Below are 19,142 nucleotides of genomic sequence, written 5' to 3'. Positions count from 1 at the left end.
TCTCACTCTGTCTCTCAGGCTGGAGTGCAATGGCGCGATCTCGGCTTACTGCAACCTCTGCCTCCTGGGTTCAAGTGATTCTCCTGCCTCAGCCTCCCGAGTAGCTGAGATTACAGGCGCCTGCCACCACGCCTGGCTAATTTTTGTATTTTTTTTTAGTAGAGACGGGGTTTCACCATGTTGGCCAGCCTGGTCTCAAACTCCTGGCCTCAGGTGATCCGCCGGCCTCAGCCTCCCAAAGTGCTGGGATTATAGGCATGAGCCACAACGCTCAGCCTTAAATTTTATTTTTCATGGACCGTGTGTGTTTGTGTGTGTGTGTAAACATCAGATCGGCTGGGCACAGTGGCTCATGCCTGTAATCCCAGCACTTTGGGAGGCCGAGGTGGGCGGATCACCTGAGGTCAGGAGTTCGAGACCAGCCTGGCCAACATGGTGAAACCCCATCTCTACAAAAATACAAAAGTTAGCCGGGCATGATGGTAGGTGCCTGTAATCCCAGCCACTTGGGAGGCTGAGGTGGGAGAATCACTTGAACCCGAGAGGCGGAGGTTGCAGTGAGCCAAGATCGTGCCGCTGCACTTCAGCCTGGGCGACAGGGCGACACTCTGTCGCAAAAAAACAAACCAAAAAACAGACATCAGCTTATCAAATGGTAATAAAAGACCCCAGCATTCTTGGATTATAATCATTTCAGTTACTTTTATATTGGTTTAGATAAACCCCAATACCTTTACTGGTACTTCCCAGGAATTTTTGACCCAATTCCAGAAGTTTTCATTTCCTCATAAAGTAAGCATAGCTATAAAAGGCTTTAGTACAAACATTCGAACTTTAGCATGAATTAAAGTGCCTTGTCTGCCCCCTAATTTGCTGTTCAGAGGTAACTGCAAGCAGTCATCTCAGAGAGGTAAACCCAGATCTCCTTCTGGACAACTTGGTGGGTAGGACCCCAAAGGATTGCAATAGTCTTTCCTAATTTGATAGGTTTTGATCTGCATCTCTTCAGTATCAATGAGGATATAGATGTTTTCAACTGCTTATTGGCTATCTGGATTCATAGTGATACATATATAGATATATAAAAAATTTATCTATCTATCTATCTATCATCTATCTATCTATTTTTTTGAGACAGAGTCTTGCTTTGTCACCCAGGCTGGAGTGGAGTGGCATCTTGGCTCACTACAACCTCCGCCTCCCGGGTTCAAGTGGTTCTCCTGCCTCAGCCTCCCAAGTAGCTGGGATTACAGGCACGTGCCACCACGCCTGGCTAATTTTTGTATTTTTAGTAGAGACGGGGTTTTGCCATGTGGGCCAGCCTGGTCTCGAACTTCTGACTTCAGGTGATCCACCTGCCTCGGCCTCCCAAAGTGCTGGGATTATAGGCGTGAGCCACCATACCCGGCCCTAAGTGATATATTTCTTTTACCTATTTATCTGTAGACCTAGGGTTTTTGTGATTTCATTCATCATTCAACTAAGGAATGTTGTGTCTATTATGTATTTGTATTCATTTTCTAGTGCTGCTGTAACAAATGACCGAATCTTAGTCGCAAAAAACTACACAAACTTATGTTTCTGTAGCATAGAAGTCCAATGTGGGTCTTCTGTGCTAAAATCAAGGAAGGACTGTGTTCCCTTTCTGGAGGTTCTTTTCCAGCTAGAGGCCGCTCACATTTCTTGGCTCAGGGCCCCCTTCTTCCATCTGCAGAGCCAGTTATGTTGCATCTCTCTGATCATTCTTTCCTAGTCACATCTCCATCTCACTCTTTCTGCCGTCCTCTTTCACTTTTAAGAACGCTTGTGGTGACACTGGGCCTACCTAGATAATCCAGGCTAATCTTCCTATTTTAAGGTCAGCTGAACAAAACCTTAATTCTACCTACAACCTTAATTTCGCTTGGCCATGTAACAACATATTCATAGGTTCTGGGGATTAGGATTTGGACATTTTGGGTGGGGGGCATTATTCTGCTTAGTCTAGAGTATTAAGAGATATGATTTTTTAAATTTATATTTTAAATATATTTTTAAAGACAGTCAAAAAGGAAAATAAGTTTATTTGGAAGAATAAACAGGTAAGCTCTGAAAATGTAGAAATAGCAAAGTATTAAGATATTAAATATTTGCCCAGCTGTGGTGGCTCACATCTGTTATCTCAGCACTTTGGGTGGCAGAGGCAGGAAGACTGCTTGAGGTCAGGAATTCATGACCAGCCTGGGCAACTTAGCAAGACCCCTTCTCTACAAAAAATGTTTTAAAAGGAAGCTGGGCACGCCTGTAGTCCTGCCTCCTCAGGAGACTGAGGCAGGCAGGAGGATCACTTGAGTCTAGGAATTCAAGGCTGCAGTGAGCTGATTGTGCCAAAGTGCAAAAACATTAGTGCCTAGACCCCTTTCTTCTGCCATATGACCTATGATCCCACCATCTCAAGGTAGCCCATGTTTAATCTTGTATGTATCTTTCCTGAATTTTCTATGTATGTACATATATATTCTTTGAAAAAGAATAGAGGGGCTGGGCACGGTGGCTCACACCTTTAATCCCAGCACTTTGGGAGGCCAAGGCGGGCAGATCACCTGAGATCAGGAGTTCGAGACCATCCTGGCCAACATGGTAAAACCCCGTTTCTACTAAAAATTTCTAATAAAAATTAGCTGGGCATGGTGGCAGGCACCTATAATCCCAGCTACTTGGGAAGTTAAGGAAGGAAAATTGCTTGAACCTGGGAGGCGGAGGTTGCAGTGAGCCAAGATCATGCCACTGCATTCCAGTCTTGGTGACAGAGTAAGACTCCATCTCAAAAAAAGAAAAAAAAAAAAAGAGTAGAAGGACTCTCTGCTTTGGGTGCTGCTCAATAAATAAAAAATAATAATAGAAAAATTAGAGTACGATAGGTTGATAGGTATACATATGATATGCCACAGCTTTTTTCACTTACTGTAGTCATCTTTCTGTGTCAACACATAGGCATCCATGTCCTTCTTTTAAATATTAATAGCTGTCTATTGTTACATTGCATTGGATGCCTTGTAATTCATTTAATCAATCTTCTATTAATAGATTGATGTATTTAGGAGGTTTTGTTTGTTTGTTTGTTTTACTTTTACAATCAGTACATTAGTGACTGTCTTCAGACATACGTCATATTATTTGTAATGGTATCTCTTCCCAAGAAATGAGATTGCTGGGTCCAATGATATACACATTTCACATTTTTATGTACTACCAAATTGTCCTCCCAAAAGGTTGTACCAATTTATACCCTCAAAAATGCTATGTGAGGCCAGGTGCAGTGGCTCACACCTGTAATCTCAGCACTTTGGGAGTGCTGAGCTCTCGGGTGGATCGCTTGAGCTCAGGAGTTTGAGACCAGCCTGGAAAACATGGCAAAAGCTTGTCTCTACAAAAAATACAAAAATTAGCTGGACATGCTAGTAAACGCCTGTAGTCCCAGCTACTCGGGAGGCTGAGGCAGTAGAATCGCTTGAACCCGGGAGACAGAGGTTGCAGTGAGACAAGATCGTGCCACTGCACTCCAGCCTGGGCAACAAGAGTGAGACTCCATCTCAAAAATAAATAAATAAATAAATAAAAATTAAAAAAATAAAAAGAATTATTGACTTGACTTCTGGTAAAATCAAGAGGGCCTCAAATGGTCTAGCTGTAAGGCCCTCCTGCTGTGTTCTGTGGGTAAGGTCCCCTAGCCAATCCTTTCATCAAATGAACCAGGAGCAGTTCCTGCTTATCTCTTAGTAGTAGGCTTCAGTTCCCTGCCAGCCTGTAGAATTATTCAAACAAGCCAGTTACCTCCCATGCAGGAACCAGGGAGCACCTCACTGTCTTAACACTACAAAGCCTGCCCTCCACAAGCCCTGGTTGTTCACTCCACTCCTGAGTGCACCCTGTGTGGCCCTGCGTGGCTTGTGGTGTCCTTTCCCATTGAGTATGTTGTAACTAATAAACTGTGGTAAATCTCACCTGTCCAGTGTCAGGTGTTGTGTTTGGCCACTGCCATCACATGAGACTGGGAACCCCTCCCTCAGCTATGGGGCAAAGAGGACGTGATTAAAACGAACATTTAAAAGACTAATGATATCCCATGCTGGTGAGGCTGTAGGGAAACAGGAACTCACATAGCTTTTTTTTTTTTTGAGATGGCAACTCACTCTGTAGCCCAGGCTGCACTGTGCAGTGGCATGATGACTGTTCACTGCAGTGACGACCTCCCGAGTTCAGGTGATCCTCCTGCTTCAGCCTCCTGAGTTGCTGGGATTACAGGCACTTGCCACCCCGCCCAGCTAATTTTTGTATTTTTAGTAGAGACGAGGCTTCACCATGTTGGCCGGGCTGGTCTCAAACTCCTGACTTCAGGTGATCTGCCCACCTCAGCCTCCCAAAGTGCTGGGATTAAGGCGTGAGCCACCATGCCTGGCCGGTAATACATAATTCTTAATTTCAACTGTTCCTGGTTAATTAGGAGGGTTCTTTTTGGGTATTCATTTTTGACTAATTTTTTTGGCATCTATTATGATAATTGTTTTTTTTCTTATTTGACAAACTCATGGCTTATTAATTTCATATAGAATAATCTACAGTTTTATTTTCTTGAATTGTATGTAGGATTTTCCACCCCTGGAACTGATGAACTGATGAGTATGGTTTTCAGTTTTTCTTTCTTCCTGTGCTATTATTAGGAATTGGTATAAGGGGAATTGTGGCTTCATAAAATGGAAGAGACAGCATTCTATCTTTTCTGGGTTCTGATACAGATTAGTAGGGTGAAAATTATCTATTCAGTGAGTTTGAGAGATTTCTTCCATTAAACTATCTGAGGCCAGACCCTTTTTTAAATTTTACTTATTTATTTTTGAGACAAGGTCTTGCTCTGTTGCCCAGACTAGAGTGCAGTAGCATGATCACGGCCCACTTGCAGCCTGAACCTCCCAGGCCCAAGCTATCATCCAACCTCAGCCTCCTGAGTAGCTGAGACCACAGGTGTGCACCACTGTGCCTAGCTAATTTTTTAATTTTTTTTTTTTTTTTGAGACAGGGACTCACTCTGTCACCCAGGCTGGAGTGCAACGGCGTGATCTCAGCTCACTGCAACCTCCACCTCCTGGGTTCAAGCGATTCTCTCGCCTCAGCTTCCCGAGTAGCTGGGACTACAGGCATTCACCACCACAACTCGCTAATTTTTGTATTTTTTGGTAAAGATGGGGTTTCACTAATGTTGGCCAGGCTGGTCTCAAACTCCTGACTTCAGGTGATCCACCCGCCTTGGCCTCTCAAAGTGCTGGGATTATAGGTGTAAGCCACCGTGCCCAGCCCAATTTTTAAATTTTTTTGTAGAGACAGGGTCTCCCTATGTTGTCCAGGCTGGTTTTGAACTCCTGGGCTCAAGCCATCCTCCTGCCTCGGCCTCCTAAAATGTTGAGATTATAGGAGTGAGCAACCATGCCGGCCACCAGAACCTTTTTTGGACATATTTCTTGGATGATGTTTTTAACATCTTTGTTATTCTTGTAATTTTATTTCCCAGAAAATGATCCACTTTATCAAGGTTTTCAGGGCCAGGCACGGTGGCTCAGGCCTGTAATCCTAGCACTTTGGAAGGTGGAGGTGGGTGGATCACTTGAGGCCAGGAATTCAAGACCAGCCTGGCTAACATGGCGAAACCCTGTCTCTACTAAAAATACAAAAAATTAGCTGGGTGTAGTGGTGCACGCCTGTAATCCCAGCTACTGAGACTGAGGCACAAGAAGCACTTAAACGCGGGAGGCGGAGGTTGCAGGGAGCCAAGATCATGCCACTGCACTCCAGCCTGGGTGACAGAGCAAGACTATCTCAAAAAAAAAAAAAAAAACAACTTGTGTGATAATCAGCAAGTGACAAATCATCTTAAGCAACAACAAAACAAAACAAAAAAAAGTATTGATTGGTTCACTCAACTGATGAACCCAGATACCAACAGTCTAATCTCAGCACTTTGGGAGGCCGAGGTGGGTGGATCTCAAGGTCAGGAGTTCGAGACCAGCCTGACCAACATAGTGAAACCCCGTCTCTACTAAAAATACAAAAATTAGCCCGGCATGGTGGTGGCATTTGCCTGTAATCCCAGCTACTCAGGAGGCTGAGGCAGGAGAATTGCTTGAACCCAGGAGGCGAACATTGCAGTGGGCTGAAATTGCGCCATTGCATTCCAGAGGGAAACTCCGTTTCAGAAAAAAAAAAAGAAAAAAAAAGTCCATAGTTGCTCTGAAAGAAAATAAGGGGATTGCATTAGTTATTCATGCAACAGTTTACACACTATCTCAGAGTTTGTGTAAATTTTAAGTGAGACTCTGTCTCAAAAAAAAAAAAAGTTTTCATATGCATTGGACCAGAGTCAGATATAGATAGTATTCTCTTATTTTCCTGCCGTTCTTCTAAAGATGCAAAACCACATTACTCTGTGAAATAGGAATGGAGACTATAAAGAGAGATTAAGTTGAGATCAAGACAGAGGTAGAATGGAAATTGGCTGAAAGAAAAAACAAGCAGAATCAAATGTCTTATTGGAGAAAATAAACAGTACTCTTGGCTCTGAAGAAAATTAAATCCATAATGGTGAAGAAAAACTTGATACAGTCTCCCAGGGTGCAGAGAAAACAAACAGATTTATTTGACATTGGTGATCCAATGTGATAATTTTAGAGGAAAGAAAAAAACCCAAATCTTTTCACAGAATGGACAGGAAGAAAACTTTTCTAAGCTACAAAGAAGACCTCTTTTGTTTCTGGAAAATTAATAGATAAGGCCCATATTGATTTATACTGGCAAAATGTTTGACTTCTGAGGGTAAAGAACAACCCTTGCAAGCACCAAGCAAACTGCTGACCTTAAACAGACAAACCCAGCTTTGCATTTTCAGTGCCAGAAGACAATGAAATAAAGACAACAGTTTTGAGGGGGAAAGCTTGAGACTCAAGAATCTTATAAACAGGAAATCACTACAAAGGCATTCTCACCTAAGGCAAAGGCTTAGGAAATACAACATTCCAGAGTCCTCCCTGAAATCACCAGTCATGTGAGAGATGGGTCCAAATGAGGAACAGAAAAATTAGAGCACAAAAAACCGGCAGTGACATTGAAACCAATTAAACAGAGTTGGCAAAAGCCAAAAACAAGAATTGAAAAAGAATGTTGTGGCTTAAAAAAAAAGTGTAAACAAAAGTTAGGTCTGTCGTCCTGATTAAGTGGACAAATATAAGTAGTGAGGGCGGCAGGTAGGAGGCAGAAAAGCACACTAAATTTCTCATGACATAAAGGGGAATATAAAAACGAATTATTTGTCACTGACTTTACTAATTTGTGAAATGTAAACTATTTTCATTTGATAAATTTAAAGGCAGCCGCGAGAAGAATTAAGAATACTTTCTGCCTTGAAAATCACGATAGAAGATAAAAGCAAATGTGGGAAAATTCAGAAAACAGGAATAAATAAAAACTATAGAATACGAAGTCATAAGACCAAACACAACACCTATAAACAGCAGAGACGTAATGCGTTAAATCCCAGCCAGAGCAGAGGCGCTGCAGTTCTTAGGACAGACCCCGGTGCCTCCAGGCTTTTGCTAGTGCTCAACTCTCGGCTAGGCTTGCCTCCCCACCCTATTCAAGGCTGAGGCCTCAATTCAAGGTCGACTCCTCAATTCTAGGCCGACTCCCTCCTCCCGGCAGTTCTCCCCGGCCGCCCTAGGCTAAGTGAGCACTCCCCACAGTGAACGCTGCCCGCGCGGGCGAGGCCGGCGCTCTGGGTCCGGTACGAAGTCCCACCTCACTCCCTCTCACCCCGCGTTACAGCGTGTGGTCTAGAGCCACGCGTTACGCCAGGCGCGGGGCATAGGGTGAAAGCGTTCAATCCTGCTGGAGTGTAATGTGTATTTTTTCCCCGTCGCACCTTCCAGACGGCGATCCAGTGTGAGCAGCAAGTTTCAAATCGTCTCCGTTTGGTCACGAACGGAGTTTACTGCCCCTCGACGCCTCCTGCACGACAGCCCGTGGTCCTCGCGCCCGGGCGGGTCGTTTCTCGGCCGGGTGGATCCACCCGCGACGGCTCGTCCCGACCCCACCTAGCGGACTTGCAAGGTCTCAGGGCGTCCGCTGGGAGGCCGCGTCCCGAATAGCTGGCGCGGGAGAGGAATGGGGCTCGGGGCTCGGAGTCGGGAGCCCATTCCCCCAAGCAAGAGGGGCTCCTCCTCCTCTTCCTAGACGTGGGATTCAGGGAGGGCGCGGTTCCATTGGATTTGTTGCAGAGGAACGACTGGGCCTGAGCCCAAGCCCAAGGGCCTGAGGGGTAACGAGCGAAGAGCGGAGGGGCTTGTGGCGGACTTGCTGCGCCCTAGAGAGGGTGAGGCGGAGGGGGTCCCATGCGCGGGCGGGGCGCAGCGACGAAGGGGTTAAGGCGCCTCACCCCGCCCCAGCCCGGGCATTGGCTGCCCCGGGGGGCGTGGCCGGAGGGCGGGCTCGCGTTTGCCGCAGCCGCTGGTGGGCGGGGCTCGGGCGGCGAGCAGGAGGGGCGCGGAGCGGAGCCGGGCCCGCGCCGCGCGCCCCGCCGGGCGTGCTTCGGGCTGCGCCAGCAAGCCGGGCCGGTGGCGCCCGTGTCGGAGACCCCGCGCGGGACCGAGGCAGCGAGTAAGTGAGGCAGGCCCATCGTGGCATCCCTCCCGGCTCCGACCTGCCGCGGTGCCTGCTGCACTGCGCGGCATGTCAGACCTGACCCGGACTGGGTAGGGGGCGCGTCCCGCTGCTAGGGTCCCAAGGGGGAGGGGAGCGGAGAGGAGGCGGATGATGTCATGGATGCTTCGCCCGGCCTGGGGGGAGGTGGCGGCCAGAGGGGGTGCGGCTCGGATTATGTCACCTCTTCCCTCTGCGCCCCGCCCCCCGGGGCCACACGCATTGGTGGGGAGCCTGGGGAGGTGCGGGTGGGGTTTCCCCCATCGCAGGGACTCCCAGGTCCTGTGGCCTGTGGCTGGGGTCTCTATCAGTTGGCTCTGCGGGCCGTGGGCTGCTGGTGAATGGCGACCCCCCCCCACCCCCAGCAGAAGCTCGTGTGTGCGCGCGTGTGTGTGTGCTCGGGGTGGAGGGGGCGCTCTCGGCCCCCTCAGTCCTGAAACACCGGCTTCATCAGAGCCAGTAGCTAGGTGATGGGCCCATTCCGCCGCCAGTGCTTAGGCCACCGAGGGAAGATGGATCTACCCTCATTCATCCCAACCAAGAAGTTCTGGATATCTCTGCACCCCAAAAGCCCTGCAGTGCCCCCAGATCCCTCTCCTCCCTCAGTCCTGCTTCCTGGAAACCCCTCCTGGTCTCCCTGCCTGGATTCACTGCCTCTTTGCATTGCCCATAACTAGCATTCCCACAGGCATTTGCCCTGCATTTCCTTGGTGCAGGGCCCAGAGACCCCCAGGACTCTGCCCTCTGTGCCCCTGGGAAACCTACAGGCCAGCCCTGGGGAGGCCTCAGAGTGAAATCTCCCTGGGGTGTCCTGAGCCAAGTGGTCCAAGACGCCCCCTCTGGGGGTGGAGATCAGGGATGCTGTCCTGAGACCAGCCTTTGGACTGGTCTAGAAGCATGTAGGATGGGCACAGAGAGCTGGCAAGAGCTTGTGTGTGAAGTAGAGAGGGGCTCAGGTCAGGGGAGATAGAGGAGGGGCATCAGGAGAGTCCTTGGGGACCCTGCTGCAAGCTCTGCTCTGGTTCTGGGGACCAAGAGGAATACCAGGCATTTCACCCATAATACATTTACTTCTTAAAATGCCTGCAAGGTAGGTGTGAGATCCCGAGGTGAAATAACCTGCATGAGGTTGCACCCCTAATCAGTCGAGCTGGGATTTACACTTGGAGCTGATGCTGCCGGAACTCTGTCTACTGCACTTGGTCTTGCTCATGGAAGGATTTGGACAGAGCAGGGGAAAGATCAGCTTTGCCCTTTAGAAGGAGTCCCCTGGCAGCTGCCTGGGGGAGGGAGTGCAGGAGAAGAAAGTCCAGTGAGGAGCCCCCAGCAGGGGTGCTGGATGGAGGGGCTGGCTAGAGATTTTTAGGAGATAGAATGGGCCCGGGTTGGGGCCTCTGAGACCCCAAGTGTTCCTAGCTTTGGGAGAGACACAGGTTGAGGGGTGAGTTGGAGGTACCTGTACGTGTAACTGTCAGGTAGAGTCCGTTTGGCCCCCTCATGACGCTAATACTGTGAATAATGCCCCAGGTACTGAGGGCTGAGGTGACAGAGATCGAGGCAGTCAGGCAACAGGCTGTCATCCCAGGGTGGTACACTGATCCCAGGAGGCTGCCTTTGCAGACCATGCTCAGTTACCTGGACCAATTCAGGACCCTGACCTTTCCTCTCGGTTCAGTTCCTGCTTATCAGGGAAACATCCCCTTCCTTGTCCTGTCGGTGTCCTGCTGGGATTTATTTATTTATTTATTTTTATTTATTTATTTATTTATTTATTTATTTATTTATTTTTTTGAGGGGGAGTCTCACTCTGTTGCCCAGGCTGCTGGAGTGCAGTGGCACAATATCACTGCAACCTTCACCTCCTGGGTTCAAGCAATTCTCATGCCTCAGCCTCCCGAGTAGCTGGGATTACAGGCATGCACTACCACACCCAGCTAATTTTTTTGTATTTTTAGTAGAGACACAGTTTCGCCCTGTTGGTCAGGCTGGTCTCGAACTCCTGACCTTAGGGGATCCACCCGTCTTGGACCTGCCTAAGTGATTACAAGCGTAAGCCACCGCGCCGGCCTGTTTTTTGTTTGTTTGTTTTGTTTTTTTTTTTGACGTAGTCTCGCTCTGTCTTCTAGGCTGGAGTGCAATGGCATGAGCTCAGCTCACTGCAACTTCTGCCTCCCAGGTTCCAGTGATTCTCCCACCTCAGCCTCCTGAGTAGCGGGATTACAGGCGTGCACTACCACGCCTCGCTAATTTTTTGTATTTTTAGTAGAGACAGGTTTTCACCACGTTGGCCAGGCTGGTCTCGAACTCCTGACCTCAAGTGATTTGCCCGCCTTGGCCTCCCAAAGTGCTGGCATTACAGGTGTGAGCCACTGCATCCAGCACTTGTAGCACTTTTCTGAAACCATTCTGACATAGACATTGGTGATGTCTCGAAACCAGCTCCTAAATCCGCAGCACACTCTCCAACCCCAATGTTACCTGGCCCTGTTATTTTTAACACTGGAAACTATTCCCACATTCTTGAATCGCCCCAATCTTGACCTTCAGGGCCACCTTCTCCTGGCCTTCTTCCTGCTCCCAGAGTGCCTTCCAGACTTCTGGGGCTTTGCTCCCTGGCTCAATGCTGGCCCCCACCCCCAGCACCCTTGAAAACTGATGATCTCAATCTCTCTCCATCTCGTGCTTTTTTTTTTTTTAAGAAAGAGTCTCTCTCTGTCACTCAGGCTGGAGTGCAGTGGTGCAATCACAGCTCACTGCAACCTCTGCCTCCCAGGTTCAAGGGGTTCTCATGCCTCAGCCTCCCAAGTAGCTGGGCTTACAGGAATGCATACCACACCCAGCTAATTTTCGTATTTTTAGTAGAGATGGGGTTCCATCAAGTTGGCCAAGATGGTCTTGAACTCTTGGCCTCAAGTAATCTGTCCACCTTGGCCTCCCAAAGTGCTGGGATTACAGGCATGAGCCACCTTGCTTGGCCTCCATTTAGTGCTTGAGAGATATCTTCCTCTGGTGTTTCCCAAAGCAACTATTTTCCGCAAGCAGTCTCCCCCTATCATGTTAACAGTGTCGCACCCACCCTGGTGCCCAGTCCAGAGTTCTCCCTTGTCCCCACCGCCTGACCTCATCTGTATGAAATTTTGCCAGTTCTTTCCCAAACCCTGCCCAGGCCTTCCTACTGGTTCCAAGCCTCAGGACTTTCAGGCTTCATCCTCCCAGTCCCCAGCTGCTCCCCACATTGCACCCAGAGATGGCAAGGGAAGCGGCCATGCTTAAGATAGGAGGTGGTTGCGGGGCTGAGGCATAGTGGGCTGGAGTATGCTGGGGAGTAGAGGCAGAGCAGAGACTAGAGTGAGGCCAGAGAGGGACCCAAGGCACAAAGGGAAGGAGGCTGTCACCCTCAGGGCTGTGTACTTGCTGTTTGCGCCCTTCATTTGTGCCCTATGTGCCTCTCTGTCCTCATCCTAGTCCTGCCCTTGCTTATGGGGACAGACGGGTCCACGGGAGGAGGGAGGTGAAGTGCTCTTCTCCACACCTGTGGGGACAGATGCTGAGAATGGAATTCTACAAAGACAGTGGACAGGCTTGGTAGTGAACTTTCCAACAACCTAGAGCTCTCATTCCTGGTGTGGGGGCCAGAAGACTCCCGAAGGACAACAGTTTTGTCAGGTTCCCTTGGTCTGGGCCAGGGACACGGCATTAGAACTGCGCATCTGGGTAGAAGATGGTCTATGGGGCCATAGGGTGCCACGTGGGCCCCTTAACTTGATAGGGAAGGAGGGCTCCCTGCCTGGTTTATGCAGGGTGTAGTGGGAAAAGGCCTGAAGGGTGCCCTCTCCCATTTCCCACACACTTATTTGAGGGTCTAACCTGAGGCAGACACTGCCAGGTGCTCCCGCCTGGCTGCATTATGCAGATCTCTGGGGCAGGTGTTCCCAGGTGCGAACTTGAGACAAAGGAACGAGGAAGCACGGCCTCCCTGAGCACAGGTAACCCGAGGCCTGGCTCCCCTGCGCTTGTGGGCCGGCCTTGGGGGAGGGGGACGCGCACCCACAGAAGGGCTCAGAGGGCTTCACGGTAAGCTGAGCAGGGTCAAGGTCCACAGGGAGCGGGAGAGGGTAGTAATCCAGGAAGTCTTCCTGGTGGCAGTGAATTCTTTGCGGGGTTTGGCAGGCGCAGGATCCTTGCGGGCGCTGCAGGGTGCGCGGCCCCTCCCCTCCCCTCCCACCGCCCACCTGTGGGAAACGCAGGCCCTGAGGGAGGCTCAGTCAGCGCCAGCAGCTGGCGCCACTGCGTCCCCTGCCCCGGCCTCAGCCAGCCCTGGGACCTCTGCGGAGGACTGATCCCGGGAAGGGGGCCCTGCCTTCCCAGGGCCCTGGTGCGGCCGAGCTGGGAAGACCTTGGGGAGGGCAGGCCTGCCACCTACTGCAGCCGCGGCCCCCGTCCATCCGCGAGGGACAGGGTGTGCCCTTGGCGGCGCCCACCCGCGACCCAGATGTGCGTCGCCTACCCCCCCTCCCCAAGACCCCCGTTTCCTCAGGCGCTTGCCGCCTCGGAGCACCTGGCACGCGGCAGCCCCGCAAGGTAGGTCCTTCATTCCTCCCATTTCGCAGAGGAGAAAACTGCAGTCCAGGATGGCTCAGTCGGCCCCTCCAAAGTCGCGCAGCTGGTTCGGGCCGAGCCCCGACTGCGAGAGTGAGGCACATGGCCCCTGCAGACCGGGCCTCGGAGGGTCCCAGGCTTGAGGACCCGTCAGCCCCTCAACCCCTTGGAAAGGCAAGGAGAGAAGCCTGCGCTGGTAGTGAGCTTCCACTTCTGCCCTGACTGCAACACCTTAGGTTAGGGGGCTGGGAAGGACCCCCACCCTCAATTTTTGGTTAGGGATGTATTTCTCTCCCTCCCCTAACTTCTGAGGTTGGTTCCCTGTTGGGTTCAGGTACTGCTCTCCCCTTCCAACCCCATTTCCCCAGCCCATGAGGTTGGGATATTAGGGTCCCAGACCCAAGATAAAGAACCCCAAAATTCTGGGGTTGTAGTAAAGAGTTGAGAGGGTCACTGAGCCTGGGACGCTCATGGCAGAGGTGGGGCTAAGGCAGAAGTTTAGGAATGGAATGCTGAGCTGAGTGAGCTGAGCAACGCTGGGGGCTATGTGCATGGAGCCCTGGGGGTTGGGCTTTATCAGGTGGGCAACAGGCAGCCCCCATTCCCAAGTTCTCTCTTTTATCCCAGCCCTATTCCTTCACCTTGGATGCCTGGGAACTTTTTGTACCCATTGTAGGGAAGGGGACACTGAGGGGCAGAGTGGTGCTGGGTTGGCTTGGCTGGGGTGGTGGGAATAGGAGTAGGGTCTTACCTATCTCTGCCTTCCCACCTGTGCCCACAGTGCCCCCCTGGCTTAGTCATGGCGAAGCTGGAGACGCTGCCTGTGCGCGCTGACCCAGGGCGGGATCCTCTCCTGGCCTTTGCCCCACGGCCCTCCGAGCTTGGACCCCCGGACCCCCGCCTGGCCATGGGCAGTGTGGGCAGTGGGGTGGCCCATGCCCAGGAGTTTGCCATGAAGAGCGTGGGTACCCGCACAGGGGGTGGGGGCAGCCAGGGCAGTTTCCCTGGCCCCCGAGGCAGTGGCAGTGGGGCCAGCAGGGAGAGGCCGGGCCGCTACCCCTCAGAGGACAAGGGTCTCGCCAACTCCCTCTACCTCAATGGCGAGCTGCGGGGCAGTGACCACACCGATGTCTGTGGCAACGTGGTTGGCAGCAGCGGTGGCAGCAGCAGCAGTGGTGGCAGTGACAAAGCCCCACCACAGTATCGTGAGCCCAGCCACCCACCCAAGCTCCTGGCCACCTCTGGCAAGCTAGACCAGGTCAGTCTGCAGGGCCTGAGACCCTCACAGCCTTTTTCTGGGGGTGGGAGGCAACCCAGAGAGGAAGGCAAAGTGGGCCTTCTTGGATGTTGGGTTGTGGGGGCAGGATGGAGGCTGGGCTGGGGAGTCATGGACTGGGGACCTGGGGCCAAGTCTAGCAGGCGGATCAAGGACAGAGATCGGGGAGCCATGAGGTAGAACCCCAGATGGGGAACCTCAGGATGGAAATCCAGTAGGGGTGGGAGGTGGGGCTGGACAAGTCTTGGCCAGAGGGAAGAGCCTGGGCCAAGCCCAAGGCCTCATCCTGACCCCCAGCCCCTTCCTGCCTTTCCTGCAGTGCTCAGAACCACTAGTTCGGCCATCGGCCTTCAAGCCTGTCGTACCCAAGAATTTCCACTCCATGCAGAATTTGTGCCCCCCGCAGACCAATGGGACTCCTGAGGGACGGCAGGGCCCTAGTGGCCTCAAAGGCGGACTGGACAAGTCTCGGACCATGACTCCAGCGGGTGGGAGTGGGAGTGGCCTCTCAGACTCAGGCCGGAACTCCCTCACAAGCCTGCCCACCTACAGCTCCAGCTACAGCCAGCACCTGGCACCCCTCAGTGCCTCCACCAGCCACATTAACCGCATTGGTACTGCCAGCTATGGTAGTGGTAGTGGCGGCAGCAGCGGTGGGGGGTCAGGCTACCAGGACCTGGGGACCTCCGATAGTGGACGGGCCTCCAGCAAGAGTGGGTCGTCGTCATCTATGGGGCGGCCAGGCCACCTGGGCTCTGGGGAGGGCGGAGGTGGAGGCCTGCCTTTCGCGGCCTGCTCACCGCCCTCCCCCAGTGCACTCATCCAGGAGCTGGAGGAGCGGCTGTGGGAGAAGGAGCAGGAGGTGGCAGCTCTGCGGCGCAGCCTGGAGCAGAGCGAGGCGGCTGTGGCCCAGGTACTGGAGGAGCGGCAGAAAGCGTGGGAGCGGGAGCTGGCCGAGTTGCGGCAGGGCTGCAGCGGGAAGCTACAGCAGGTGGCCCGACGTGCCCAGCGCGCCCAGCAGGGCCTACAGCTGCAGGTGCTGCGGCTGCAGCAGGACAAGAAGCAGCTGCAGGAGGAGGCGGCCCGGCTGATGCGGCAGCGGGAAGAGCTGGAGGACAAGGTGGCCGCCTGCCAGAAGGAGCAGGCCGACTTCCTGCCCCGGATGGAGGAAACTAAGTGGGAGGTGCGGGCTGGGGATCTGGGCCTCCCCTCTGCCTCCCTTCTGTCCCTCTGGGAACCCCCAGAGCAGTTGCCCCTCACTATCATAACGGGGTGCGGGGGGTGGTGAAGGGAGCAGGGGGGACAAAAATCAATTGGGAGTGTCTGTGAGGACCGGAGGCCATCCCCTGGGTGAGACATGCCCATCTTGAGTCCAGGCAGGGAATCGGGTGCGTTGCTGCTGATGAGGGGCTGAGCCTGCAGCCCCGGGAAGCTTGGTGCCCCTGGCTCCAGATCTGGTAGCTGGGTTGCGGTGAGCAGAGCTCTGCCTTTACCCGGCTTCTCCTCTCACCTGTTCCTGCCCAGGTGTGCCAGAAGGCTGGCGAGATCTCCCTCCTGAAGCAGCAGCTGAAGGACTCGCAGGCGGATGTGTCGCAGAAGTTGAGTGAGATCGTGGGACTGCGCTCGCAGCTGCGGGAGGGCCGGGCCTCGCTGCGGGAGAAGGAGGAGCAGCTGCTCAGCCTGCGGGACTCCTTCAGCAGCAAGCAGGCCAGCCTGGAGCTGGGCGAAGGCGAGCTGCCTGCCGCCTGCCTCAAGCCGGCGCTGACCCCCGTGGACCCGGCCGAACCACAGGATGCTCTGGCCACCTGCGAGAGCGACGAGGCTAAGATGCGCCGTCAGGCCGGGGTGGCCGCTGCCGCCTCCTTGGTTTCCGTGGACGGGGAGGCGGAGGCTGGCGGGGAGAGCGGGACGCGGGCCCTGCGGCGGGAGGTGGGGCGGCTGCAGGCCGAGCTGGCGGCTGAGCGGCGGGCCCGGGAGCGCCAGGGTGCCAGCTTCGCCGAGGAGCGCCGCGTGTGGCTGGAGGAGAAGGAGAAGGTGATTGAGTACCAGAAGCAGCTGCAGCTGAGCTACGTGGAGATGTACCAGCGCAACCAGCAGCTAGAGCGCCGGCTGCGGGAGCGCGGGGCCGCAGGGGGTGCAAGCACGCCCACTCCCCAGCATGGCGAGGAGAAGAAGGCCTGGACCCCCTCCCGCCTCGAGCGCATTGAGTCCACAGAAATCTGATCGACCTGGGCACTCGGCATTTTGACACATGTCCTGTCAAAAGGCCAGAGTCCCCAGTGTCCCCTCCCCTCCATCTCTCTTCCCCATAGACCCCATATCCCCAGACCAAAGAGGTTCTCTAAGCAGCTGTGACCAGGTTCCTCCCTCCCCACCTGCCCTCCTAGCTCCAGCTCTGCCCCTGTGGCAGCCCACTTGGACCCTTCTAAAAGCAGGGAATAGGAGGAGGGCAGGGTGAGTGGGGGCAATCCTAGGTGGTGGGGGAGTCATGTTCCCTTTCTTGGCACCCCCTTGTTGGAGATGGAGGCAGCAGACCTGCAGTGCCATAAGGTGCCCCAGTCCTTCTGGGGGTCTGGGCTGCTACTGTTGGCCACCCTGTGTCTAGTGATGCTCTCTGCGCTCACCTCCTAGGCCATGGAGCCTGAGGGGGCCTGCACCAGGTTTGCTGAAACTGACAGAGCCTGGGCTCCAGACCGCTCTCCCTCCTACAGTGCTCTCCCTCCCTGGGAAGATTGGCAGGACAAGTGGGAGCAGATGGCCTGCCTTTGGTTGAGAGGGCTACCTGCCCAGCCCCTCCCCCCACAAGATCTCTTGGGCTCAGGCCTCAGAGCCTGGCCTGGTCATGAGTGTGTGTCCCTGTGTGTGTGTTGCGGGAGGGGAGGACTGGGGCTGGAAGTCCAGCACCCAGGGAAGATCTGTCCTCCTGTTCTTGGGAAGCGTTGCCTGATGGCTTCTCGGCTCTACCCTCACCCTTCTGGCCAAGATCCCGCAGGGCAACAGCCCCATCTGCTTGGCTGACCCCACACCCAGGGCCACTGTCCGGCTCTAACACAGCTATTAAGTGCTACCTGCCTCTCAGGCACTCTCTTCGCCCAGTTTCTGAGGTCAGACGAGTGTCTGCGATGTCTTCCCGCACTCTATTCCCCTAGCCTCTTTCTGCTTTCATGCTCAGCACATCATCTTCCTAGGCAGCCTCTTCCCCAAAGTCTCACCTTTTCTTCCAGTAGAAAATTCCGCTTGACCTTTGGTGCAATGCCCACTTCCCAGCTCCACTGGCCCAAGTCTGAGCCGGAGGCCCTTGTTTTGGGGGCGGCGGGAGAGTTGGATGTGATTGCCTTTGAAGAACAAGGCTGACCTGAGAGGTTCCTGGCGCCCTGAGGTGGCTCAGCATCTGCCCAGGGTAGGCCTGGAATGAGAGGTTAGGTCAGCCAACATCAGCTACTTCTCTTGGGGCCCTCTCAGAGTCCATCTCCCCGAGACAGGAAGGGAAAAGCAAATTTCTAATTCACCAGCAATAAAAATTGGAGGAGGCTTGGCCCTCAGCCCTTGCATTTCTCTCTTTTTCACTCTCTCTTCCTCCCACCCCCAAGACTGAGTTTTGGGGGGCAAGGTGGAGAGAGCTGGCAACTACTGTGAGCAAGTCCCCTAGCCCCTGACCAGCCTCCTCCCATGACTGGTGACTGTTTAATGAGCTGTGCATCCCCCACAAAAACATGAGTGCCCCTCTGTGTGGCCTCTAACCCTCTGCACAGCCCTTCTGGGTGGTCCTCACCAGGTCTCTGAGCTGGGTGGGAGGCCATCCTGGCAACCACTGCCCATTCCATTCACCCCTTACTGCACCTGCCCTAGAACCTGGGCCTAGGCCACAGGGGCAGGGAGAAGAGAAGGCATTAGTAAGAAAAAAATAGAAAAAAATATGAACAGACTCAGCTTTGGGACGTCCAACCACAAAAGAAATTATATATAAATATATATAAATATATATCTCTACCATATGTGATGGAAAGACTTTTTGTTTTCCTTTCCCAAAGAAATAAAATGGAAAAAGCCTCTTGAGTGGTATTCTTTGGCCTGCTTGTGTCTTTGCAGGTGTGGGAGGTGAGGCCCAGGTGGGGGATGGGGGCAAAGCTGGAGTAAACAGATTTCCCAGAGGACGCATGAGACTGGAGGTCCTCACTGGGCCGTGCTAGGAGGTTGGCCCAAAGCCCAAGTTCTGCCATGTTGCCCGGGAAGAGTCGTGGTGCCACGTATATGCCCAGTGGGGCTTTCTCTTCAGCTCAGATTGTTGTCAAAGGGGTTAAAAGCTGGTTCCAGCTAAGAATCTGGACACTAAGCTGCTAGCCAGATGCAGGACGACTAGATGCAGCCTGCAGTCGCCTAAGCCACCTTACAGCAACTGGTAGATGTTTGCGGGCCGAATGGATAGAAGTGAAGACTGGGAACAGGTTTGCAATTAATGGTGAAGCCCCAAAGGCAAAAGGGACCCAAGCGTGCTGCACAGCAGAGAGCTTCCCTTTACAACAGTTCCTCTGTCATCCTCTCAAAG

General features: G+C 53.2%; 1 protein-coding gene across 7 annotated transcripts; it reads left to right on the top strand.

Annotated features, from left to right (window-relative positions):
* Positions 1-6,642: 6,642 nt before the first annotated feature.
* Positions 6,643-18,658, top strand: LZTS3 (leucine zipper tumor suppressor family member 3). 7 transcript variants are annotated; one of them, XM_055264910.2, is made up of 5 exons: positions 6,643-8,679; positions 13,332-13,494; positions 14,102-14,578; positions 14,916-15,716; positions 16,121-18,658. In XM_055264910.2, exons 2-5 carry the CDS (start codon positions 13,423-13,425, stop codon positions 16,817-16,819), a joined length of 2,049 nt encoding a protein of 682 aa, XP_055120885.1. In that variant the 5' UTR covers positions 6,643-8,679; positions 13,332-13,422; the 3' UTR covers positions 16,820-18,658. The 7 variants fall into 7 exon arrangements, with proteins under 7 accessions (XP_055120885.1, XP_055120883.1, XP_063489549.1 ...); XM_055264908.2 differs by having other exon boundaries at positions 14,916-15,779; XM_063633479.1 differs by having other exon boundaries at positions 6,643-8,683; positions 13,334-13,494; positions 14,916-15,779.
* Positions 18,659-19,142: the final 484 nt, after the last annotated feature.

Source organism: Symphalangus syndactylus, chromosome 24 (genome assembly GCF_028878055.3).
Source record: "Symphalangus syndactylus isolate Jambi chromosome 24, NHGRI_mSymSyn1-v2.1_pri, whole genome shotgun sequence".
Lineage (NCBI taxonomy): Eukaryota > Metazoa > Chordata > Mammalia > Primates > Hylobatidae > Symphalangus > Symphalangus syndactylus.
This window is presented reverse-complemented; position numbering and strand designations above follow the sequence as displayed.